The sequence below is a fragment of the Rana temporaria genome, chromosome 1 (genome assembly GCF_905171775.1).
Source record: "Rana temporaria chromosome 1, aRanTem1.1, whole genome shotgun sequence".
In the NCBI taxonomy this organism is placed as follows: Eukaryota; Metazoa; Chordata; class Amphibia; order Anura; family Ranidae; genus Rana; species Rana temporaria.
In genome coordinates, this window is record NC_053489.1 from 562,772,457 (window position 1) to 562,798,970 (window position 26,514).

Genomic DNA, 26,514 nt, shown 5'->3' on the forward strand with positions numbered 1-26,514 from the left:
CCGATCCGCCGGACAATTGTCCGGTCGGGCCTACACACGACCGGATCTGGAATTAATGCATATAGGTACAAGTATGCTTGTATATGAAAAAACAAGGAAAAAGGGAGAGGAAAAGAAAGGGAGAAGAAAAAAAGAGGAACCAAAATAGTGGGAAAAGAAGGAAAAGGGGAAAGAAGAGGGAAGAGGGTAAGATAGAAAGAAGGGGGAGGGAAAAGGAAGCAAGGGGAAGGGAAAAGGGGATAGGACAAAAGGAGGGGGGGGGGGACTCCGACCAGTCCAGGTTAATTATGTATTAATTTTTACCAGGGTCCTTACCTACCATTGGTCACCCCACATCCCTCTCTTTGCCCCCCCCCTTTTCTTCCTCCCCCTCCACTTTTTTTCCCCCTCTCTATCTTTCATTCCTGTTCCTGTCCCTGGCCTCCTTTTTCCCCCTCCTCTACCCCCTCCCCTCCCTTACCTTTCTTTATTACCCATTTTGTCCTATCCCCTGCCTTCCTTTTCCCTTCTTCCTCCCTTCCCCTCTTTCTTTCATATTTTCCGACTGTTTTGGTACCCCCTTTTTTCCTTGTTTTTCATATACAAGCATATTTATATCTATGTACATATATTCCATTTACGGTAGTTACCGCGGTAGGTATACTCACCCACTTGCATATATCCCTCATATGCGCCATGGCGGGGAGGGGGAATGTTGACGGTGCCCTGGCTCTGGCCTTGTGTGTTGATCTATGGGTAAGCGGCAGTATACCTATTTTTCCCCCCATTTACCAACTGTATTCATTACTAAGTGTCTGTCGTTTGTACCCTTGACTATTATGTTTAATTTGTTATTCCATTCTAGACATTATCCTCCTGATGAAGAGGTAGAACCCCACAAAACATGTAGAGGATTACATGTCTTGTGAGGACCTACTATACCGTTTGTCTCCACTTCTGGAGCTCATTAAGTACTAGTAACATACCTGTATAAACACCGTTGCATTTTTAAAATGGTCTTGGTATGAACATTGAATATGATGTTCCCAATTTTGTTTGGATATCCTGTTTTTATCTTTGTGTTTAAAAAATTAAAACATTTTACTTAACGTGTATTCTGTCACACTGTTACCGAGAAAGTCCATTCTCTTGTTGACTAGTTTAGGGAAATGTCTCCAGCCCCAATTGTTTTCAAAGCGGACACTCGTCTGATTTATTTCTCAATTGTATTGATTGCAAGAATACACATTACACAGATTAGTGGAACTGGCAAGTCATACATCACAGTTATGCATCACACTACAATATTTACAAAAAGTCTTCCTGCACTTAGCATCTGCAAAATCTTTAACCAACTCATCAAACTGTATCATCTTAAGGACACTGCTCTCGACAGCCAGTAGGCACAGAGCACCTAAGCCCTGTACACATGGGCCAAATGTCGGGAGGCATTGGCCAGTTTAATGAAAACCATCCAACATTCGGCCCGTGTGTACGTCAGCCGGTCTGACAGAAGCCAATGGCTGAGAGCGCTGATCGGAGTGTTCTGGTTGGGGGCCATCCACCTGTTAGAACACATCGATCCGACGTTAGTACAGCGATCTCAGAAAGAGAGATCGATGTACTAACGTTGGATCGTTAGTACATCGGCTTCAATCAGAGCCGTCAGGTTTCTTTTCGTTCAACCCGCTTGAATGGAAAAAAAAATATTAGTGTGTACCCAGCTTTAGTCTTGAATGGGTCATCGTGGCTCTCAGATAGTACTTTATCAGTGTCAATTTGCTGACAGCCTTTTTCCCTAACTATATATATACAATAACACATAGAAAGGTATCAGGAAGCCTTTCATCATGTAATAAAACTGCCTGTTGAGATGGAGTGAGACATGACTGGAGCATGACAAAGACTGCAAACTGGATAAACTGAAGTCTCGAAGGGAAAATAAGTTGCATTTTTTATAAAGGAATTCTGGGGCCCCCTCTGGCAGGTGGGCCAAGGGCAATTGATACATTTGCCCCCTTATAAATCTGGCAGCATCCACATATGTAGTAGCCCCAATTAAGTAATGTATTCTTACATGGCAAATACACCTTTGCACACCGGTACGGACTAGTATTACAGCATTTATTCTCCCTTATTTTTTCTCCGACATGCAGCGAATGTGATTCCAGCAGTGACAGAGAAGAAAGGGGCAAACAAGGATGCAGACGCCCAACGTCCTCCTTATCAACCAATGACGCCATTGTTGTTAGAATGCCAGTGGCTGGCACGCATGGTGCCCAAGGTACCATAATGTAATGCCCAAGGTACCATAATTGTAATGCTGCACAATAAAAACCTGAGGCTTTGTGTACCAAAAAGGCAGACTTGAACCCTTGATGGAGTGAAACACAGAGAAGGAGGTAAAGCCAGGATTCTATTGGTGAGGAGCCATGAGGGATATATCATACAGCCCAATAAAGTTAATTGAAGGAAAAAAAAAGGATTTAGCAGCTGTGTGCTTGTATTTATATTTTTGCCAGTGTTTTCTCAATACATTATTGAGACTCCGCACTGCATTCTAGGATTCGCTAAAGCCTCGTACACACGACCGAGGAACTCGACGGGCGAAACACATCGTTTTGTTTGTCGAGTTCCTTGTGAAGCCGTCGAGAAACTCGACAAGCCAATTTTCTCCATTCCCGTCAAGGAAATAGAGAACATGCTCTCTTTTTGGCTCGTCGAGTTTCTCGACCGTTTCCTCAACGAAAATGTACACATGACCGGTTTCCTCGGCAAAAGTTTCTTGCTGGTTTTTGCTGAGAAACTCGGTCGTGTGTACGAGGCCTAAGAGTGTCCACTCAACAGTGCCAAATTCAAACTGCTGAAACCTTACATGCACCTGGGTTTAAGGGCTCCTGGGACACCTTAAAGCACTGGATTTCACAATAAAGTCAAACAGATTGGAACACCATATGAGCTAGTCTGTCCTTATCCGCTTTTTGTTTTGTCTGTCTCTCTATGCACACTGGGCTTAATAAAAAACTGGTTCCCATGGCAAAAAAACGCTCATATAGTGCGATTTTTTGTACAAAGTTTAGACAAGTTTTGTATCTTTTCTGCCAGTAAGCTCCAATAAGAAGCGCAAACAAGAAGGTTTTTTTCTTTCCTGCCTCTAAACCTTGAGCTCAAAATATGCCTGCAATCGTCCTAATGTGCATGGGCTCAACATTGAGCTGTTTCTACAGGCAGAACACAAAACTCCTGTAGAAACAGCGATTGTTAAGCCAGCGTGCATGGACCTTGACTGGTACATTTAAGAAGTAGTCAGGGCTCCATGAGGCTTCCATAAACTAAATGCAGCCATATGCTGACATGTATTGTCAATTGATATTGTGAATTGTGGAATAACTGCTGAATCAGAACACCATTTTTTTTTTCAGTGGATACAGTAGTTGGGTGGCAGTTGTGGTCTCACTAGTTTCTAAATACAATGGTATATTTGCCTTTATTTATTATATTTATTTTGTTTACATGACTTACATATATAGTAAACACTTTCATCAGATGCACAAGGTTTATTACCTCGTGATAGGGGATGAAAGAAGATACACTACTTATTCTTACACTAAAGGAATGTTTACAGCAATATATACTATACAAATTCTAGCAACAGTGTTTTCCCTCCAAGAGACCCGTGGCAAAATGTGACTGCCAAACATTTAAAGAGAATAGAGATTTCCCATCATTCATTACCCTGAGCTGTCACACAACATCCTCCTACATTACAATGGAACATTTCATTTTTCAGCTCACAAATATAAAAGGTTATACAAATTAGGGTGGGCCCCAGAGGCCATTGAAAAGCAGCGTCAAGAACAATAAGTGTCTCAAACCGCACGAGCAGTAGGCAATTGTCTGATTCTGGCAGAATATCAGAGGTCTCCTTTGTTTCAGAGACTCTTCTTCTGGTTACATTGAAATTAGCCACATTCCTCACACAGCCCAGAGGACACATTCACAATGCAGTAAGCGCACCTCTTTACTCCCATCCACCTCATTTTTCAATCCATAACTGCAGCTGCCGATCCTTATTACTGACAATGAAAGCCCAAAACTTGGACAGTGTAGACTCTACATATGATCGGCACAGCTGCCAGGTGTAAACATCTTCTGGATGCCAACAGCATTCTTATTTACAGATTTGTCAATCAATTAGCACTGAGCTGTACATGGCCTAAAATGATTAAGTACTTCTGAACTTTAGTTTTAGAGATTTGGTGTGTTCTTACTACCAATGGTGTAGTTTAAAAACAAAAGTAAGCACAAAGAAAACAATCAATCAATATATTTACTTAAAGGATGCAGAAAAAAAAGCTTCACATTATAGAGTTTAATTAAAATCTTAACCACTTCAAAACCAGGCACTTACACCCCCTTCCTGCTCAAGCCAATTTTCAGCTTTCTGCACTGTCTCTGTTTAAATGACAATTGCTTGGTCATGCTACACTGTACCCAAACAGAATTTTTATCATTTTGTACCCACAAATAGAGCTTTCTTTTAACCATCTGGGGCCCGCGCTATAGCCGAATGACGGCTACAGCGCGGACCTGAATATCCAAGTGGACGTCAATTGCCGAGCGCGCAGCGGGGAAACACTGTGTTGGCCGTGTCCCTTGGACACAGCCAATGACAGATCGCGGCGAACGGCCAATCAGAGTGGCCGTTTGCTATGTGATCTGTGCGACCAATGAGAGATGATCTCATATGTAAACATATGAGATCATTTCTCATTGCCGGCTCACACAGAGACAGCGTCCTGTCTCTGGAGAGGAGACCGATCTGTGTCTCTTGTACATAGGGACATAGATCGGTCACCCCCCCCCACCTACAGTTAGAACATTATATAGGGAACATATTTAACCCCTTCCTCACCCCCTAGTGTTAACCCCTTCAATGCCAGTCACATTTATACAGTAATTAGTGCATATTTATAGCACAGATCGTAGTATAAATGTGAATGGCGCCAAAAATGTGTCCGATGTGTCCGCCATAATGTCGCCGTCCCAATAAAAATCGCAGATCGCCGCCATTACTAGTAAAACAAAAAAAAAACAAAAAAAAACTATTCTGTCCCCTATTTTGTAGGCGCTATAACTTTTGCGCAAACCAGTCGCTTATTGCGATTTTTTTTTTTTACCAAAAATATGTAGAATACGTATCGGCCTAAACTGAGAATTATTATTTTTTTTTTAATTGGGCTATTTATTAGAGCAACAAGTAAAAAATATTGTTTTTTTTCAAAATTGACGCTCTTTTTTGTTTATAGCGCAAAAAATAAAAACCGCACAGGCGATCAAATACCACCGAAAGAAAGCTCTACTTGTGGGGAAAAAAGGACGTCAATTTTGTTTGGGAGCCACGTCGCATGACCGCGCAATTGTCAGTTAAAGCAACGCAGTGACGGAAGCAGATATTTCACCAGGGCAGGAGGGGGGTATATGTGCCCAGTAAGCAAGTGGTTAATGGTAGTTGATCACCTCTGCAGTTTTTATTTTTTTCTAAACAAATAAAAAAAAAGACAGAAAATGTTGAAAAAAAAAGTTTTTGTTATAACATTTTGTAAATAACCAAGTTTTCTCCTTCACTGATGAGCACTGATAAGGCGGCACTGACTGGCACTGATAAGGTGGGGCCAATGAGGTGGCACTGATGGGCAATGACAATGGGCACTGATATGCGGCACTGATATGCAGAACTGATGGGCATTGATAGGCGGCACTCATGGGTGGCACTGGTGGGCAATGATAGGCAACACTGATGGGCACTGAAAGGCTGCAATGATGGGTACTTATGGGTGGCACTGATAGGCGGGACTGCTGGGCACTGATAGGCGGCACTGCTGGGCACTGATGCATGGCACTGATATGCATCCCTGGTGGCACTGGTAGGCATTGTGGGTGGGCACTGATTGGCAGCTGCCTTGGCACAGATTGGCATTTCCCTGGTGGTCTAGGGGGGCATACTTGGTGGTTCAGTGTGGATGGCCATACCTGGTGGTCTTGGGCGGGCATCTGAGGGGGGCTGCACTCAAACAATAAGCACAGACCCCCCTTGTCGCGAGTGAGGAAAAGCCGATCAGCGGCTCTTCCTGTTTACATCGTGATCAGCCGTGACTGGACACGGCTGATCACGTGATAACGAGCCTCAGTCGGACTGACACACCACACCACCAATCGCTGCGACGCACGCCCCCACGGTCGTGTGGCGGCTGTTATCCTGCTAGAGGTCATATGACATCCTGTCAGGATAACTGAACCACCGCCCGGGCGTCATTTTGCTATAGGCTGGGCGGGAAGTGGTTAAACATTGCATGGTACATCATATATTTAAATAAAAAGCGTAAAGTGGTTGTAAATCTCAGACATGATCTGTGAACAAAGCATATCCTCTATAGTGTGTACTTGTCTCAGTCCAGAGCACAAAGTGCCATTTCTGTCTGCTGCTTCATTCCTCTGCTATCTGCATGAAACTTCTGACACCAAGAAAAAAAAAGGTGACAGGGAAGGGAGCTCCAGCTGATTGACAGCCTCAGCTCTGTTCCTGTGTGCTGTGTGAAGAAGGTGTGTCTATTCCCCCCATCAGCTCTCAGAGCTCTCCTCACTGAGCTCTGCAGAGTGTAACATCAGCTCTCCGGCCCATTTTCAGACAGCTCAGACAAGCATTATACATTCTGCACTTTGAACAGATGTAGAGAAGAGAAGACTGCAGATAAGCAAGTACAACATATGTAGGAATATTTGTTTCATCTGTGTGTATCACCTGAGGCCAGTAACTTCACTGGGTATATGGAAGGTATATTTACAACCACTGTTTGTTTGTTTTGAATGAGACAGGCTTAGGGTGACCACATTTCCAAACTACTATTCAGGGACACCCCCCTTCCCAAAAATCAGCTTGTGCTGATGAATGAATGTGCCCGGGACAGACCTGCAAAATGCGGGACTGTCCCGGGCAATCCGGGACACGTGGTCACCCTAGACAGGCTTCAGTCTCCAACTAGGTATTAAAGCTGAACTGTTGCCATCAAGAGAATGGCAGCATAATATAGCTGAACTATTCTTTTTTTTTTTTTTTATCCCAATATTAATTATTTATGTTATTCTGGCTTTTACTTGCTAGCTACGGAGTAGTAATGCAAGTTCTGACCTGGAAGAGAGATTAAGGAAAACATGCTCCACCCATTTAGGAAGCCCACTATATGGTCTGTTCACACTACAACAGTATGCGCAGCAACGTGCAAATTGTCTTGCATTATGGCACGCTGTGTTAGGGAGCCCATTCGAAATGAATGTGCTACAGTACATTAAAAAAAAAAAAAAAAAAAAAAATGAGTGCAGTCTGCAACACATAAACATGTATTGTAGACTGCCCTTTTTATTTTTGCAAAGAGAGTTGCAGTGCAGGTGTATTATTGGGGTGTCATTTAAAATGAATGGTACTGCAAAACACCACACGTACGATATGTTGCCGCAATGTAATGGTGTGAACGGGCCTTAAATGGAATGTTGCTGTGCATGACAGATGGGTGACTCTTACAGAAGCTGCTACACACAATCCCCACAGCAATTCCTCCCCTCCCCAACATTTGATGTCAGTAGAGGAAAGCCTTCAATTTCACAATTAATTAATTTCACAACATAATTGGACAAAAGAGATCCAAATATAACTTGGTTGACTGCACATATGCTTTAATACTCTTTCTGTTGCCCCTGAATGAAGATCTCCCTCACTTTCAGTCTAGCCCTAACAGCTGATACTCAGCTTTGAACTGAACTATGAAAAACTAACTAGGGGGCAGTGACCAGGCCTGGATTTCCCACAAGGCCACCAAGGCCAGGCCTTGGGGCGGCAGGGCGCCAAGGGGCGGCAGCGGCATGGAGTCCCCTGACGCCCAAAACATACAGTTAAGGGTGGTAAGTTGTGGGGGAATCCACTCGCTCGTTAACAAGTGATTGTGGCAATGTCGCAATAATCACTTATAAAATGTGTGCTCCCGTCCATCCTCCCCTCTCCCACCCCCCCCCCACATACCTCTCTCTGCTGGCTCTGTCTTTGGGACTCTGTCCTCCCCCGAGCCACCAAGTCTGTTTCCTGTCCCTGCCGCCGATGTACACAGTGAGAGGGGAGAGCTGTGCTCTTCCCATCTCAGCTGTAACAGGAGTTATAGCACAATGCTAGGACTCCTATTTTGGAGGTGACAGGATCAATAAAGAGAACCTGTCACCTCCAATTGCTATCACACATGGAATTGTTTTCTCCTGTGTGATAGCAATAAAGTTAAGTGAAAAAAATAGAAAATAAATACATAAATAAATAAATAATAAGAAATAATAAATAAAGTAATAAGAAGTAAAAGAATAAGAAAAATAATATAAAAAACAATAAGAAAATTATACAAAAAGAAAAAAGTAAACGACAAGCTACAAATAAATAAAAAAGAAAAAAGTGATAAAAAAAAGAAGAAAAAAAAAAGAAACAAAAAACTAACCATTTTCCATTCCCTGTTGATTTTTTTTTTTTTTTGGGGGGGGGGGTTCGGTTGGCAGGGAGGGGGTGCATTGCGGAACCTGGCCTTGGGGCGGCAGGGAGAGCAAATCCGGCCCTGGCAGTGACACAGATAGGGTGATGCATGCTTGCAGTATTCTTTATGTTATAGTCTCTATAGTAAACTCTCTATAGGAACATATAAGAAGCCCAAGCCAACCGGGATCAAGAAACTCACAGCAACTCTAGCTGTCATTAAGCCATAGTATTATAATTCTGTTATAAGACAGTGATTTATACTGTATAGCGCTAGATGTTTGTAAAGAAGTTTACAAAAAATAAAGACATTACAAGTACAATGAAATCAATACAAGAGGGATAGGAAGGAAGGAAAGTAGAGGGAGACCTCTAGCTAAGCTATATTTTGAACATCATACAAAGAAGAAAAGTGCTTATTTCAAACTACCATGTTTACTTTGAACCACTTAAAAACAAAGCCCAATGGGCAAAATGCTAAATAATGACAAGACCTACCCAATGTTCTGCCCTGTTGCATGGTAATGCTGTTGGAGTTTAGTGGTGGTGGTGGTGGAGAGGGATATGTTGGAGAGAATGGCCTCTGAAAATGACTCATTGGACTGGATGGGCTGCCTGAATTCCCATTAACTGTGACTGGAGTCTGTGAAAAAAAAATGATAAAAGCAGTATAGTTAACATTAAATCAGTTGCAATAAATGACAATACACAGCAACACAGAAAATTTTAAACTGCATCTAGGAGACATCTAAGAAGATCATTTCAGTACACAAATGCACAGTCACCTTCACCCAACGTAATCACTACATAAGTTGCATTTGTGGGTTAGTCTGTTACACAACAAAATCACACAAAAGACAGAACCACACATTATATTTTAGTACATGCAGTCCTTTCCTTCCTGCTTTGCTGTGCTACATATGGTTAATGCTTTACGTTTCTTTCTCATTATGCAGGTCCATGAGGTAGACAACCCACTGCAAAATACACTCTAAATATGGTTGATATAATGTCTCAACAGTTGCTGTACACCAGCAAAAATCTGTAAAAGTTAAGACATGAAAGCCACATCAAATATTTCTGTGAATTGGAAAGTGATAACGTAACAGGATTCTAAAACTTAATGGGCCAGATTCAGAAAGAATGGCGTAACTTTTGGCGGGCGTAGCGCATCTCATATACGCTACGCCACAGTCAAGGCAGTGGGCGTGTTGTATTACAATGAGCCGTGACCCCATGTAAATGAGGGTCCGAACGAACGGCAGGCACCGTCCGTGGACGTATCCCAGTGCGCAGGCTAGAATGCCTAAGATACGTCGAACACTGCCTATGACGTAAACGTAACTTACGCACAGCCTTATTCACGTACGACTTACGTAAACAATGTAAATTTCGACGGTTGTTCCGACGTCCATACCTTAACATGACTTACCCCTGCTTTATGAGGGGTAAAGTTACGCCGGTCGTACACCTTATGTAAACAGCATATATTAATACGCCGGGCGCAAGTACATTCGTGAATCGGCGTATCTAGGTCATTTGCATATTTATAATGGGAACGCCGAATGCGTCCAGCGTAACTATGCGCCCACGATACGCCGGCATAGGCAAGTTACGTTGGACGGCTGAAGCCATGTTTTTGGACGTATCTCGCTTTGTGAATCGGTGCAAAGATGCGACGGCACACATTTGAAATTACGGCGGCGTATCTGGAGATACTCCGACGTAAATGCTTTGTGAATCTGGGCCAATATTTTTTTAAATAATAGAGAATGCAGAGAATAGAGAATGCATTAAGGTACAAAAAACGTAGGCCTTTAGAACCACTTTAAAATGTTCTATATTTTCCTTTAAAAATTAACTAGATCTGGGATTTAGGTTAACTAGCCATAAATTATACTGAAAATAGTGGTTATAACGTTTTTTTTATCAATGGCAAAAATAGTTTTAAAGAAACCGGTTACACAACCCTGCCATTAGGCCTATACCAGTAGGAAACCATGTTAAGGTGTAGATTGTTTTTAAGACTTAAGATATTGTTAGAGATCAGTTTGATCTTTGTGTCAAACTACATATTCAGCTGTTATCTGAAATACATTTATAAGAACTGGAAACAATGTCTTTCTTGACAACTGATAATATCCCTACAGACTGCAAGCAATTAAGTATAACGGCAGGCTAGGTCAGTGTACTGCAATTTCTTGCTGTTCCCACAGCTGTTACAGTGCTTATTGCGGTAGCGTACTGTTATGAGAATCACTTGTGAGCAGTATGGTTTCAAGCTCAGCAGTTTATCAGTTCATAGGGAAGCTCGTCATCTCTTGTTTAGTAGCATGTTAGATGAATTTTAAACAAGAAAAAAAAAAAAAAAAAAAAAGACGATGGGCTCTGAAGTATAGTGACATGTATAACCTTAAAGCGGGGGTTCCGTATGAATTCAATTTTTTTTTAATTTTATATCCACCTGCCGCTCTTAATATAGTTAATACGGTCCAAATTTCATAGCCCCCCACACTGTCATTCTTCCGCAAAAGATATTTTATAAAAATATGTGCAGGACGCTTCCATCTTGCTTGTGGGCACTCTGAAGCCCACAAGCAAATTCATCCGGGATGCAGTGAATGCTAAATGCTCTATCCCGCGCATGTGCAGTGTTGCCGGCGAGCGGCGCAGCCAACACTACACAGTATTGGTGATTTCCTGTTTGCCCTGAATTAAAATGACGGCATTGTATCCGCCCTCGTCACGTGACTGGCTGCAAGAGTCACGTGACGTGTGAAATCACGCGATAGTTCGTCTTGTTAGCTAGAGAATCGTCTCCTGGGCAGCGTCACGCTGTGCTCCCAGGAGACATTGCAAAGTCATCCCTAGACGGACACGCCCACTCCCGCGGGAGATAAACCAGGAAGTGCCTGGTTTAGACATCATAAACAAGGTATGGGATTTATTTTAAAAAAAAATTGATAGCCAACTTTAACTTTGAAACTGAGCCGGTGGGATGAACGATAATTTTTAAATTAGGGTGAATCTCTGCTTTAACAGTTTTTTTTGAAAAATATTAACACATCCAATATTATTTATTCCACTAAAACATTTTAACAGTTATGTGTAATGCCCCGTACACACGATCGGTTTTCCCGGTGGTAAAAAGTCTGCTGGGAAAACCGAGGGGAAAGCCGAGAACCTGCTCGGCAGCTCTTTTCCCCTACACATGGCCGGTTCTCCTGGCAGGAAAACTGCCATGAGAGCTTTGGCCGGGAATCCCGGCCATGTGTATGCTCCACCGCAGTGTTTCCCATAAGAAAACTGCCGGGAAAAAGACCACTGAGAATCCAGACAGGAAAAAATAAAACATGTTCTAATTTTTCCCGCCAGGATTCCCGGCGGTTTTCCTGTCGGGAAAACTGCCATGGAGCATACACAGGGCCAGTTTTCCCGACAGGAAAACTGATCGTGTGGACAAGGCATTATAAGATTTTCCTGGACCACTTCATTAGGAATGTGGAACCCTAGGTAACCCCAGGCAGAAGGATGCTGTGCAAATGATGCTGTAAATACAGGTAAGTTGCATTGGCAGATCCACATTTTACAAATTGACATGAAATTAAGATGTGCCATTGTTTTATGCCGCGTACACACGATCGGTCAAACCGATGAGAACGGTCTGATGGACCGTTTTTATCGGTTAACCGATGAAGCTGACTGATGGTCAGTCGTGACTACACACCATCAGTTAAAAAAACGATCGTGTCAGAACGCGGTGACGTAAAACACAACGACGTGCTGAAAAAAACGAAGTTCAATGCTTCCAAGCATGCGTCGACTTGATTCTGAGCATGCCTCCGATGGACGTGCCTACAAACGATCGGTTTTGTTCTATCGGTTAGGTATCCATCGGTTAAATTTAAAACAAGATTGCTTTTTTTTAACCTATGGATAAATAACCGATGGGGTCCACACACGATCGGTTTGGTCCGATGAAAACGGTCCATCAGACCGTTCTTATTGGTTTGACCGATCGTGTGTACGCGGCATAAGGTTTGGAAAAGTGGGAAAACAAATAAAGCACAATGATACAGAGTGTAGGTAGCTTGTCGTAGCTAGCTTGTCCGCTACAAGCAAATAACCTAGTTTATCTTTGCACTTCATTCTCTCTTACAAGCATCTCCATTCTGAATAATAAGCACAACTGAGAGTTGTACAATCTTTTCCTTTCCCACATCACCCATGTCAGCTAAAACACTCTGAAGCTACCCTAAGGTAATCATACTGAGATAGGTAGATCCCCCATCTGTTATTCTTCATAAGATATAAATCTGATGACCTGTGGCCAGATTGGAAAGTAAATGCAAATCTGCAGTTCTGCATTTTAAATACGAAGCAAATTCAGAATTTTTTTTATGGTGTACACAAGCCCATAAAACCTCACAGTAGTTTAACCTTTCCAAACTTCCCAATGAAGAGATTTCCCATCACTTCCAAAATGTGCTCATCAGAGATGCAGAAAGCAATAAGAACTATACACATTTACAAGGCACATTAGGTGCATGTCTTCAGGCAAACCTGCCAAAGGGTTGCTCATCAGATGCTCAGTGATTTTGAGGGCTTTACAATTACACCCCACTCAGATGCTTGGCACATTCGGATGGGTGGTTACTGGCAAATGTTGAACATTGTTGGTTCATTCTGAAAAAACGCACTCAACATACCCAACACTGTGAAAACCCTTCTCTTCCCTACTACGGTATATCCAATGCTAAAAAATAAATCAATATTTAATTTGGAGTTGGGTTTTAGGCTTAGCTGAAAATCCTGGCACACATATGCGTTTGACTAGATCTGCCCAACTAGCTTAAGAATTGTGCCTACTTTTTTTTTTTTTTACTAAGAAATAGTCAGAAACACTCTTCCTCATGTCCGTTCAATACAGATTTAGAACAAAACATACACTTTACAATATTAACATAAAACAGATAAAAATCGAATTAATCTGTGAAGAGTTCACACTCATGTTACCATTAGAGAATGTTGCCTGATTATAGGCTAAATGGACTAATAGAAGGATACAAAGCTTGGAGAATCGTAGGGGCCCCTGTAAATGATGATGTGATGATTGCTACTTAACTGAGAATGCTACCAATGTCCACAGATCAAATGTTCTGAGCTTATAGCAGCATTCTAAAATGTGCACAGTTTAACCTGTCACACAGCAGTGACTCTGTGATCACTAACAGTAAAAAAAAGCTTTCTGTTATTTGAAAGAAAACCTTTTCAAATAGAAACTTAAAGGCTGCCATTAATGACTTTTCATTCTACAAATGCTAGCTCTACCTGGTTGTCGGAATGACCCTCTGACTTCAAGAGTCATTAACTCTAAACAAATAAGCAGATATGTTCTGACTTTCCTGATCTGCATACATGTTCCAGGTCAGCAATTCAGAAAGTATTAAGACAATGGCTTTAGTAACAGCCAGGCAGCTGGCATTTTAAGAAGAAAATCAGATAACGCAGCTTCCATGTTGTTCTATGCATTGGAGCTCACAGCAGGTTTCAAGCTAAATTCTACCTGTTAAAGAAGCCCACTGGAATAAATAGTAAATGCACAAAATGCTCAGATCGTCATTTTTAGGACATATTAAGCTCTGCACAAAATCTATACTCCAATTGTTCCCCCCAACCTTGCATAATGAACAAAAAACATCACCTAAAACACATACAACAAGAAAGAAAATGTTCATAAAATACACAAAAACATTTATAAGCACAGGTAGATAGGCTCTTCAAAAATCTTCAATACTCATATGCATTATTTGCCGTCTGAGTTTCTATTCAAGGTTTCCCCTAGTTTCTTGCTCAGATGGCAACATTGTCAATGGGATCGGAATTGAGGGACAATCTACCCGAAGCCCAAGCAATAAAAAACTAAGGGAGTTCTAATACTCTGCCACTTTATTTAAAATCAAAGAAAATATTTTGGGTGAAGTTCCAAGTTTGGGGAATTGTAGAGATCACCTATCTCCACCACTTGTTATTTTTTAACTTTTTTTTCTTTGAAGGGCTGAATAAAATAAAGAAAGCTAAAACACCAGAATAGAATCTAGATTTTAAAAAGTAAGTTATTTTGCTGTCGTAGTTCAATGAGCTTTGAGACTAGTGCCGCAACAAAACTGTGGATTTTTTTCCGACAGATGTTCGTTCAAACGGTCACACAAATGTTGTTTGAAATTCCAAACTTCAAGAACGCAGTGACGTACAACACTACAATGAGCCGAGAAAAATTAAGCGCAATGATTCCAAGAGCATGCGTCAAACTGATTCCGAGCATGAGTAGGATTTTTGTGCGTTGAATTGTGTACACACGGTCAGAATTTCCGACAAGAACTATGAGAACCAGCTCTCAAACATTTGTTTTCGGAAATTTCGACAGCAAATGTCTTATGCAGCATACACACGGTCAGATTTTCCGACAACACGCTCACATCGAACATTTGTTATCGGAAATTCCGACCGAATGTACGTGCCATTATAGTCATACGACTGAAAATAAGGACCACAATGTGTAAAGCAAAGTGAATTGAGCTCCTTTTCTTTTTTATGGTCAAAAGTAAAAAAACTGCTAAAAAAAATATTATTTTTGTTTGGTCAGGTAAACGTATTATTCTTTAAGAATATATTGTAGTCTTATTTCCACACACAATAAACATGTCGTTATATATCAGAGAGCTTCCACCAGTGTTTGTGGAGGTGGCTCTCCTGAGAGCTCCCCATGTGCAGTACTTAAGAGGTTTTCTCCATGAAGGCCCTGCAAAACAGGTTACATCTATCATATCATTTGTAATAAACAGCTATCTCTTCCACTGCATCAAAAGAGAAAAGTAGAGTTGCTGGAGCCGAGACACACCAAATACCAAATACAACAGGAGTCAAAATATGTGGCCTAGAAAAATCAAAACCAGTTAGTTAAAATTTTTGAACAAAGTTCATTATGTCTATTTACTATGCTGATCCACAAATTCCACAATGTTAGAACCAGAGTTAAATGGTTTCAACTATACGGGGTCTTTGAATCAATGTATGTATTGCCTTATACTTTATGCGCTGTTAACGTGCTACAGCCGTATACTTAAAATAAATCTGTCATTTAGAACTAAGAATTGCAGAAGGCTAAGCCTAAATGTTCATTGATTTATGATGAACTCAGGTCTCCACATTGATACACTGACCCCTGTATTCCACATGCTGCCACATGCTATGCAATCACGCTAATTCTAATTTTCTTTTTTTTTTAAAACACTACTATTAGGTTAGGTTAAGGCTCTAAATCACAGCACCGCATTCCTTTAACAAGGTTAGCAACATGTTTAAAACTGTCAGTATACCACATGGCTTTCTGTAGACCATGTCGCTGTAGTTTTCTTTTGTCCAGAAATACTAGTTGAGCCTTTGACAGCATCAGCATACATTGCTGAAGGACGTCCATGAAATCCCGGCTTTTCTTCTGCCTTGGTGTCCGCTCTGGGTGCTATCTCAACAGACAGGGATGCTGTGTGCTTCTCAGGGGTGGGGTTATGGGATAGGCGGTTAGGTGAATAGTCTGGGGCTGAAGAGGAGTGGGATTTGCGCAGATGGTTAGATTGAGTTCTATCTGAAGAGAACTCTTTTAAGATTAGTTTTAAGGTGGAAACTCTACGTTCCTTTGAATCCTGCTTCCTCTCCTGATGAATATGTCCTGCTTTTCTACTGAGATTAGAGGATGATATTTGTGCATTAGTAGTCACTTGCCTCATACTCGTGCTCGAATTAGAATACCGGACACTTTCCTTATTGGCAAATGTCTGAACAGCTAATGGGCTTATTATGTATTCACCTATCTCACCCTGCTTCTGGTAATTATTAGATGCTCTGTGAAAACTTCCTTTCCTAGGGGGTGGAATGGGAGCCTGTTATTTACATGCAGCCACACAAGAAAAAAAAAAAAAAAAGGCACATATTAGCATGTTAAGATTAATGCAAAAGTACCCTAAATGCAAAAGCAATGGCATTTAGATAGTCTATACAAATGACAATTTAGAACATATAACAAATATATAATTTAAAAGATCCATCTACAACTCATTTAGAAGCACTTTATTCACTACTATCATATGGCCAGATTTAAAGCTGAATTCCAGGCCAAATACATAACTGCCAAAAAGAGTAGTTATGTATTCTCAAAAGTAATTTAATGCATTTTATATGCAACTAGTGTAAATGCCTAACTGTGTTTTTACATCAGCTTCTTTTAATCTCACTTACAGCAGCCATGACAAAGAGGACTGGCACAAAGGGCCCTGCCTTAGTGCACATGTGCTGATAGAACACATGCTAAAAGCAGTAGAAAGCACAACAAGCAGAAAGATAACCTTATCCGTATGCTGCTGCTTTTTCTTTATTGTCAAGTTATCAAACTTGGGTGTGCTCTTGACCAAGCTGTGGTGCTGCTGCCTCAAAGGTGTAGGATGTGGCTGTATTGTCTGGTACAGGCAGACCTTTGACTAGTTAGAGTTTCCTTATGTGTTAGACACTGTTTAGCTGATTACCTGAAGTTCAGCTTTGAAATAAATCTTCTACCAGACCAGTGTTACAGAGCAAACCAGAGAATCATTAAACATGGGTGCACCCAGACAGAAATTATTAGTACACTGTAACATTAATGCAGACACTTACTCTCCAAAAACATAAATTTATGAAATTAATAGTTGTAAATAGTAAAACATGTCTGTATGCCCAAGTACATGACCGATTCCTTGTAAATTATTTCAACTTTTCCAAGGAAATGAACATTAATTGATAATTGGATTGCTTGGAAATTTATAAAATGTTTTGATGCCAATAGAAGTTCAGAACAGATTTTCATACACTAAAATGTATTTTGGGCAAACATTGTCCAACCATGTACAGAAAATACATTCCAGTATACATATAATAGCATAGTACAGTGATGGCAAACATTAGCACCCCAGATGTTTTGGCACTACATTTCCCATGATGCTCATGCACTCTGCAGTGTAGTTGAGAATCATGGGAAATGTAGTTCCAAAACATCTGGGGTGCCAAGATTTGCCATCTCTGGCAGAGTAAGTTTGTTTATTTCACCTACATAAAAGATAAAGTGTAAATTATTTTGAAAATATAAATACTTTTCCATTAATAGAAAGAGTATCAAAGAAAAAAACCTTTTTATAAAAAAAGAAAATATACATTATTCACCACTCCCTGTAAAAACAAAAAAAAATGGAAAGAACTGGTTCACTTAGATCTTGCCTCCAAATTCAGACATTTCTGCCTGTCCTTTTTCACTCTACATATTATTCAATCCTAGTCCTGTTTACTAAATGAAGACCTGGGAAAAGCAGGGTGCTTTCTCTGTCAACAGCGACCAGCTTCTGGGTCTCCGACACTGGCCCACCTTCATATTGATTGGTAGTCTACCTAACCAATAGTGAGGTGGTAAGGTGTAGGACCTTTATACAGTGACCACAAAAGCATGTTGCCGTTTTAAGAGAGAAGCACTTAGCTGTTCACTTTAAAGTTAGACATGATGGGCATAGCACTTATTTTAACTGAGAAAAACAATAAAGTTGACCTGTTTTTAAAGGATTGTTTTATGTGACAATGTTTTTTCTTTTGGACTGTACTTGGAGACTATTAATAACTGTGATCATAGGATATTTCAACATCAGCAATCAAAGATTGTAAACTTTACTATACCTTCTACTTCTCACATGTGTTATGACTATATCGGTTGTCACTTTAACCCATAGACAACCATAAAGTTAGACATGAACACCCAAAAGGGAATTTACTAAGACTGGGGCAGACGGAATCTGGAGATGCTATGCATGGTAACAAATTTACATCTTAAGCCTCGTACACACGTCCGAGGAACTCGACGGGCGAAACACATCGTTTTGCTCGTCAAGTTCCTTGTGAAGCCGCCGAGGATCTCGGCGAGCCAAATTTTCCCATTCCCGTCAAGGAAATAGAGAACATGTTCTCTTTTTGCCCTGACGAGATCCTCGGCGGTTTCCTCGTCGAAAAGTGTACACACGACCGGTTTCCTCTGCAAAAAAAAAAAAAAAAAACAGCAAGCTTCTTGCTGGTTTTTGCCGAGAAACTCGGTCGTGTGTACGAGGCTTTACACTTTCAAAGCTTAAGGGGGTTGTAAAGGTTAGTTTTTTTATTTTCTAACTAGGTTCCTTTAACCTAGTGCATTGTTGGTTCACTTACCTTTTCCTTCAATTTCCCTTCTAAATGTTTTTTTTTCTTTGTCGGAATTTCTCACTTCCTGATCCTCCTCAGTAAGCTTGCCCCCATCATCCTAGCCGTTCTGGCTGGGGGTTAGTCAGCATGCTCACCCCCTCCCTTGGAACTGCATCCCTGCAGGGAGACATTGTGTCCCCCCCGCAGGGATGTAGTCCCAAGGGAGGGGGCGAGCATGTTGACTAACCCCCAGCCAGAACGGCTAGGATGATGGGGGCAAGCTTACTGAGGAGGAACAGGAAGTGAGAAATTCAGACAAAGGAAAAAACATTTAGAAGGGAAATCGAAGGAAAAGGTAAGTGAAACAACAATGCACTAGCTTAAAGGACCATTTACAACCCCTTTAACTGTAAACGCTGGAGCTATAAGCTTATTACTTACCAGCGCAGACACCCCAGATTGTCTGCTTCGATTTAAGTACCCCCACCACCACAGTGTTATTTCTATATAAAAATAAATAAATACACTATGGTAGTAATAGGAACATTCTTACTCCTATTTTCTTGCAGCTGACACTCACAAAACTATGTATAGAGGTGTTATTCTGGTAAATAAAAGATACTGATAAAAGGATGAGCTGAATCTCAATGTATAGAAAAATGTTAGTATTAGTTTTAACAGGAAAAGCACATTGAAAAGTGTCCTTCCCAGTAAAACCCCCTCGGACCTGGGTAATTCAAACTTAAAAATGCATATGCAGAGGTCAGCTTCAGTAAAACTTACATGTCTGAATGGTCAGTAGATCAAGGTATATAGGCAGCCAAATGATATGCAAATCCTTACTTTCCATAAAATTCAAGCTTGATCCCACCCTCTCCCACCTCCTGAGTCCCCCTTATTGGCCAATGGGATTGCCTGTTACATTAAGCAATGGGGAGACTTGGAGAGATGGTTGGAGGTAGCAGGGTCAAGCCCAAATTTAACAGAAGATTTGCAGATATCTTTAGCTGTGTATATCTTTGAAATAACTTTTTATCTGATGCAGCATTCACCAAGGGACAACCTCTGATGAGTATAGTAAAGCTGAACAGCCAATCTAGTTTAAAACCTATAGGTCTCAAGTGCCATAAATATAGAACTATAGTACTATTTAGACATATAAATGTGTGATCTACTGCATATTTATAGTCAAGTACACTTGGCAACCACACAATATTTTTTAATAAAGACAAAATGATAGCAGCCAAGATGACTTTTTATGCCTTGACACTTCATTATTTACATAGTGTCACTCTGCTGAAAATGATAAGATGTCAACAACATGCATGAGGTTTTTTCAGCATGCACCTAAGTGGTGTCACACCAGGCTACGTACTCAAGAGTGTATATCCAAACTAATATTCATAAACATACAATGGTGACCTACATTGTAGGTAGCTGGGTATTTCTTACAGAGAACAGAAAACTAAAAAAGGAGAACTACACGTTAAGAAGGCATTTATTTGCTACATCTAAAGAGGAATAGATTGTGTAAAAAGGTAATAATGCATGAAAGATTGTGTCAGCCTGACTGTGCACTTTATAACATTGTAACTATAGAACAGATGGAAAAACAGAACTTATGACTGCATAGTCATCTACTTATCTTGACTTTAATGGCTGTGCTACTCTATCAGTATGAACATAATTAAGTAACCAAAAAGCAGCAGGATTGATGTATGGAAAAAAAATGAAATAAACAGAGCTCTTGCCTACAGCAACTCATTAGCAATTGTCTTAAATTTTCTAGCCTTCACCAAAAAAGTTAAATACTAAATTTAATTGGCCATTATTACGCCTCTTCTATAGTTTGTTATTATGAAATGGATTGCACCGATGATGCCTTCTTCTGAAGAGGCTGCTTGGAAATTTTTATCAGTACTGTCTATCACGGTGTGAATCACCATAGTAACATGTTCTACAAATCTGTCACTCACTGTCTGTACATTCAACTCAGTGAGGAGCCTAACCTTTTTCAAATGCCAAGCTGCTATGCCTATTCCAGTGGGCCTAATATGCCAATATTTTTTTTACAACTGGGAATTCGATTACAGTTGAATGCAAATGTGTATTTTATATGTAGACAGCAACAGAAAAGTATGTTTTGAAATGCATATTAAATCACAGTGCAAGAACACTAAATGAAAAATAGAAATATCAGATTTTTTGGGGAATGATTCTGTCTGTGATCTTGTGCCTTTCAAAAAACACAATGTTCAGAAATTATAGGACAGGTAAGGAAACCCCTGATGAGATAAGTATATGGGCTCCCATTCCATTACTAACCTGCCTCTCTCTGAATTCACTGCTTCCTGACTTACTGACCTGGAAAACTTATACAGCAAGTGAAGTCAGAACTCCTGATCTGCATCATTGTTCTGGGTTAGGCTGGGTTCACACTATACTACACGACAGCAGTACAACTTTCATCCTACTTTGCTCTGCGACATCTGTCCTACATTGGTCCTACATTGGTCCTACATCCATCCGACTTTCATGAACAGCATACTACTTTGATCCGACTTTGTGATAGTCTGACTTTGACCAATCAAAACAATCCCAGACTGAGATCAATTCTTTTTACTGCTGCTGTAATCACATGTCAGATGTCAAAAGTCGGATGGTCCTACTTTGATCCTACTTCAATGATATTCAATGGGCTGAAGTAGGATCAATGTTGGACCAAAGTAGTACAGGGAGCGTTTTCAAAGTCGGACCGACTTGTGTTGGACCAGTTAAGACAGCGCTCATAGGGAAACATTGATTTTCACACGTCATGCGACATGAGCTCCTAATGTCGGAGCGTTTGTCGGACAAGTGTGAACCCGGCCTGAGTTATTAGACACTGTTGGTTATGCATTACAGCTGGGCTTCTAGCTTTTACTCCATTTAGGCTGGCCATACATTATACAATTTTCTTATTCAATTCTCCTTTTAGATTTACCATATAATATGAGGTCAAACATAAACACTTTCAATGTGTATGCAGTCAGGCAGGCCCCTGCACTACACAGTTGAAGATAAATCTAAAGAAAATCGAATAAGAAAATTGTATAGTGTTTGGCCAGCCTTAGGATACACTTTTTTTAAGGCTGGGTTCATACCATCACCTCGTCTGTCTTACAGCAGGTGTCCGGTGCGTCCTATATCACCGGTTCAGGTCTGATTTCAGCCCAAATTTTGGGCTAAATTCTGACCTAAAATGGACCAAAAGATGCACAGCATTTTTGTACAAAGCGCACCGTACCTGCTGCAGAGATATGTGAACCAGCTCCATAGAGAGCTGGTCAAAATCTCCTGCCATTGCAAATTTAATGCAGGGATCCAATTCGCAATGGTGTGAACCAAGCCTTAAGCTTTGTACTTTGAGTTTTGTACTTTCCAATCATTTTATCCAACAACATTTTTAACTAATTAGTATAAAAAATTTAAATGTAATTCGTTTTTTTTTTTTTTTTTTTTTATATATTATTGCCAAGTATTCACAGTACTACGCTATAAAATAAGTGGGATTTTTTTTTTTAGATATAGTCATGCCTAAAGCCAAAATTTTCCTTTTTATAAAAGAGATCCATTTTACATTACAATGAGTTAACAAACCATATACTGAAAGATAAACTGGAACTAGTAAGTTTAAGACATTTACTCTATCTAGAGCATTTGCCTGTAGTAAATCGATTCCCTATTTTTCACTGGTTTTGGAGTTTAAAGGGGAAGTAAACCTTCCTGTATGCTTTGTACCTATAAGAAAGCCTAGGATAAGGCTTACCTATAGGTACTGTAAATATCTCCTAAACATGCGCAGTTTACTAGATATTTACTGTATACTTCGCCAATGATGTCATCGGCACATGTGCTCTGGAGAAATGGCTGCCTGTGACGTTTCTTCAGAAGCCTGTGCCATGACCGGTGGTGCATGCTTTGTTTGCAGGTAAGTGTTGAATAATGTGCTAGTATGCACATTATGCCTTTGGTTTGCAGGGAAGAAAAAAAAAACATCAGGGTTTACTTCCTCTTTAAGTAATTTAATTTGAACCAAGCCTGGAGCTGGATCTCAATTGCTAGAGATACTTTGGAGTTAGACCTGGTAAACATGGATCACTGCCATCAGGACTGAATTCAGGTAATACAGTGACTGACTAATACAGCAATTCAGACATCACACAACCTATGGCTACTGCAAGACACATTTGCATGCTTCCCACAGCACAGTCATCCTCAAACAAACCACCTCCACAGAAGCTTAATGTGTGACTCTGCTGTGTCAGCTAAAGAATAGTTTAGACAGTAAGACATTGTGTTGTAATTAAACATTTTTAAAGATTTGGCCCATCGACTCTCATTGTAAAAAATTACTATGCACAGGCTTTGTTCCGGTCATCATATTCCGGCAATAGCCATGGCATCTGCATTCCTTTTCTCAATTTTTGGATAGAATGAAACGGTTGTATTGAAAACTTTATGGTACTGTTATTATACATTATAATACACTCTCTGTAAACAGGGTTTTCCTAAACTCGTTATTACAGTGCAATATTGATTTAGAATCTTAGATAATTTTAGTCAGGTTCAATTGTTGAATGTGTCCCCATTGGGGAGATTTACCGTATTAGTCCTAAAGATCATAGACAGATAGCTGGACTGGAAATCTAAGTTGTAAGTCATCACTGGAACAGGAATGGAGAGTAAATCTTCCATTGGGGACACGTGTTCCAGTGACAACTGCCTATGAGATGATATGCTTCCTTTAGAGAAAGTTCCCTCTCACTTCCTGTTGTGTTTTAATACAGTTAATAAAACGAAAAAAAAAAAACCTTCCCAAAACCTGACATGGCTTTAACTCTTCCCTTATCTCTACTAGTACAATTTTAGACATACTTTAAAACATGCTAATGTGTGAACTGCTGCATGCTCAAGACCGCTATTGTTGGTAACAGCAGGTCAATTACACTACAATAGCCCCAAAAATGCATGTCGGGCTTGTAGTATCATAAATTGTTAATGGCACTTAAATGCAGCTAAATAAAAAGGCAAAATGGGCAGCTAAAAAATGCACAAAGCTCAAAGATGAAAAAATACTTAGACCCCTTTCACACTGACACGTTTTTCAGGCGGTTCAGCGCTAAAACTAGCGCTGCTATACCGCCTGAAATAATTGTGCCCTGCAGGCTTCAATGTGAAAGCCCGAAGGCTTTCACACTGAAGCGGTGCGCTAGCAGGACCGCTCCAAAAGTCCTGCTAGCTGCATCTTTGGAGCAGTATAGGAGCGGGGTGTTTACCGCTCCTTCCCATTGAAATCAATGGGAAACCGCTGTAGAACCGCCCGCAATGCGCCTCTACAGAGGCGCATTGCGGGCGGTATTAACCCTTTTTCGGCCGCTAGCGGGGGTTAAAACTGCACCGCTAGTGACCGAATATCGCGGTAAATACGACGGTATATCGGCGCTAAAAATCACACCGCTATACCGTCACTGCACCTACACTGCCCCATGTGAAAGGGGCCTTAAGCTTATTTGCCATGTTTGTCGCATGTAGGGCAGCCTATTAAAATGAATGAGCTGCCCTATGCACATAATGCGACAATATGTGGAAAACACACTTACACGCAACAAGTTACATAGTGATAATGGGGGCAAGCAAACATTATAAACCAGTAAATACAGAATTTTTGAAAGTGATCATTTTGCATTTTCTAACTTTAAAGCCATTTTATAACCTATAGAATTATATATTATTAAAATTGTAGCTGAATGAATATATCACTGATCTTCCTTCCACCGTTCCTAGCATTCCTAAGCTCATTAAAATATTTATCAGCCCGCCACACAATTTCTGGAACACACAATGTCTGGCAGCCACATCTATGCACACACAATCATTAACGGACAGTAGCAGCTGTTCTTCACTTATGTTGTTTCCTTCCAGTTTTCTAAACTACGGGATAAATGGTCTCTGGATAACATATATGACAACAGTGCCTAACTAGTAAGTACTGTTACATGTAGCTGAAATAGTGATCCGTAAAATACAGCGCACTAAAATCATAGCTTTTTTATTCAAGTAGGATCAGTTAAACACATGCTAACTAACATGTTGGTGTCTGTATCATATCATACAGTATAACCAAATTATCATTTGCTTTGCTGAAGCTATACCAGTTAACTACTAGTAGCAAAAAGCAAAAACATACTTACCTGAGTTGGTGATTTCTTTTCTTGTAAATTTGGACGGACACTTCTAAAGCCTTTTGCTGCAAGGGAGGAACCACTTGAGTCACCATTCAGACCATCGTTGATACAATCATTGTAAGATCTCCAGATATCTAAGGTTAAATCAGATGAGATTTACAGCACCAGAAATGTGACCCCAGTAAATACAGTGTAGATACTGTATCTACCAGCTACTCGGCACCTCTGATGTAGCCTGTAATCCTCAGTTATACATTGATGAGAAGCTATACAACAAAAACATACGTGTACCTGAATCAGGTGAATGGGACTCCCGTCCTATAAAAAGAAAAAAATGTAGAGTTAATCTGCATATAGAGGATTTACACACAGCTAGTTTTTTTGTGTAGCTGAAGAATGCCAGTGATTAGATTGTATTGTTTCAACTCTTAGGTCTGCATACTGTCGTGATTGAGAAGGAGTCCCTATATAAAAAGGACAATTTACCCCCTTGCAAGAAATCATAATATTCACAATCTAAAAGGCAACAGTTCAAGTACATTTATTATCACCACTGAACGAATAACTTTATTTAGTGGAACATCAGCCACAACATTTTTCTTTTTTTTGTTTGGGAGTTAGGAAGGTTTGAATTTTGCAAAGTTTGTGTCCCCATTGAGCATCACTTTCCTGGTGACAGTCTTCGTGAAGACAGAAAATTATGGAAAATCTTACTTTGGGGTGCACAAGCTCTTTTAAACTTAGACATTTGGGTAACTGACCATTTCTTTACTAACTCAATTGCTAAAAAGCTGGAATTTGACCACCCAAATTCAATCTATGTTAACCTAGACAATACCTCCAAACAGCTTTCAAAATCTGATTATACAACTGTATTTTTGGGTTGTTCGTAAACATTTAAACATACTTCCCCTACACAAACCATCTGAGGACTACATTTTGTTTAATCACTGTCAATGGACAACAGTCAAAGTGGTATAACAATACAAAATCATTTGAAAAAAGGTGCCATCTGGTACTACTTTTTGAACATATTTTTTTCTATATACGCTTTTCAATGCCTTCCCTACAAGGACTATATAGCGTATGCTCTGGGAAATTGTTTATAGTTAAAAATTTAATTTAAATGTATGGTAATTGGAAGAAAAAGGTAAGCATAATGCTGTAGAAGCTGGCAACAATTAAAATAAAAACTAAATTCAAATCACCAATCAATGTAATCTAAAATACAATTATTTAATTATATGTTTTGCTGTGGGTTGCTTTAAACTGTGGTTGAAGGCTGCATTCATAAATAGGAATGACATTGGCTTTTGAGAATGAGGTCAGGTTAGTTTCACTGAAACCTTTACCTGAAGTACAACAGGACTGTTATGGTACCTCTACAGCATAGTTCTGTGGTTGGATACATGCAAGTGATGTTAACACATTAAGCTGAAAATTAGAAAGCATTTGGAGTCCAATCACAACAACAGGCAACAGAGACCTGTTTTGGAAAGCAAC

The 26,514-nt window shown here is 40.2% G+C and overlaps 1 protein-coding gene across 20 annotated transcripts in view; it reads right to left on the reverse strand.

The window, feature by feature from the left end:
• The window catches only part of SORBS2 (sorbin and SH3 domain containing 2), a 396,754-nt gene that overhangs the window by 137,751 nt on the left and 232,489 nt on the right, over positions 1-26,514 (reverse strand). For 11 of the 20 annotated variants that reach the window (XM_040334275.1, XM_040334284.1, XM_040334280.1 and 8 more), the window contains 4 exons: positions 25,303-25,329; positions 25,018-25,145; positions 15,922-16,482; positions 9,041-9,185 (listed from right to left, as the gene is read on the reverse strand). In XM_040334275.1, the coding sequence (XP_040190209.1) occupies positions 9,041-9,185; positions 15,922-16,482; positions 25,018-25,145; positions 25,303-25,329 (861 nt within the window). The remainder of the gene's footprint in view (positions 1-9,040; positions 9,186-15,921; positions 16,483-25,017; positions 25,146-25,302; positions 25,330-26,514) is intronic. The other 9 variants (XM_040334289.1, XM_040334296.1, XM_040334305.1 and 6 more) reach the window with 3 other exon arrangements.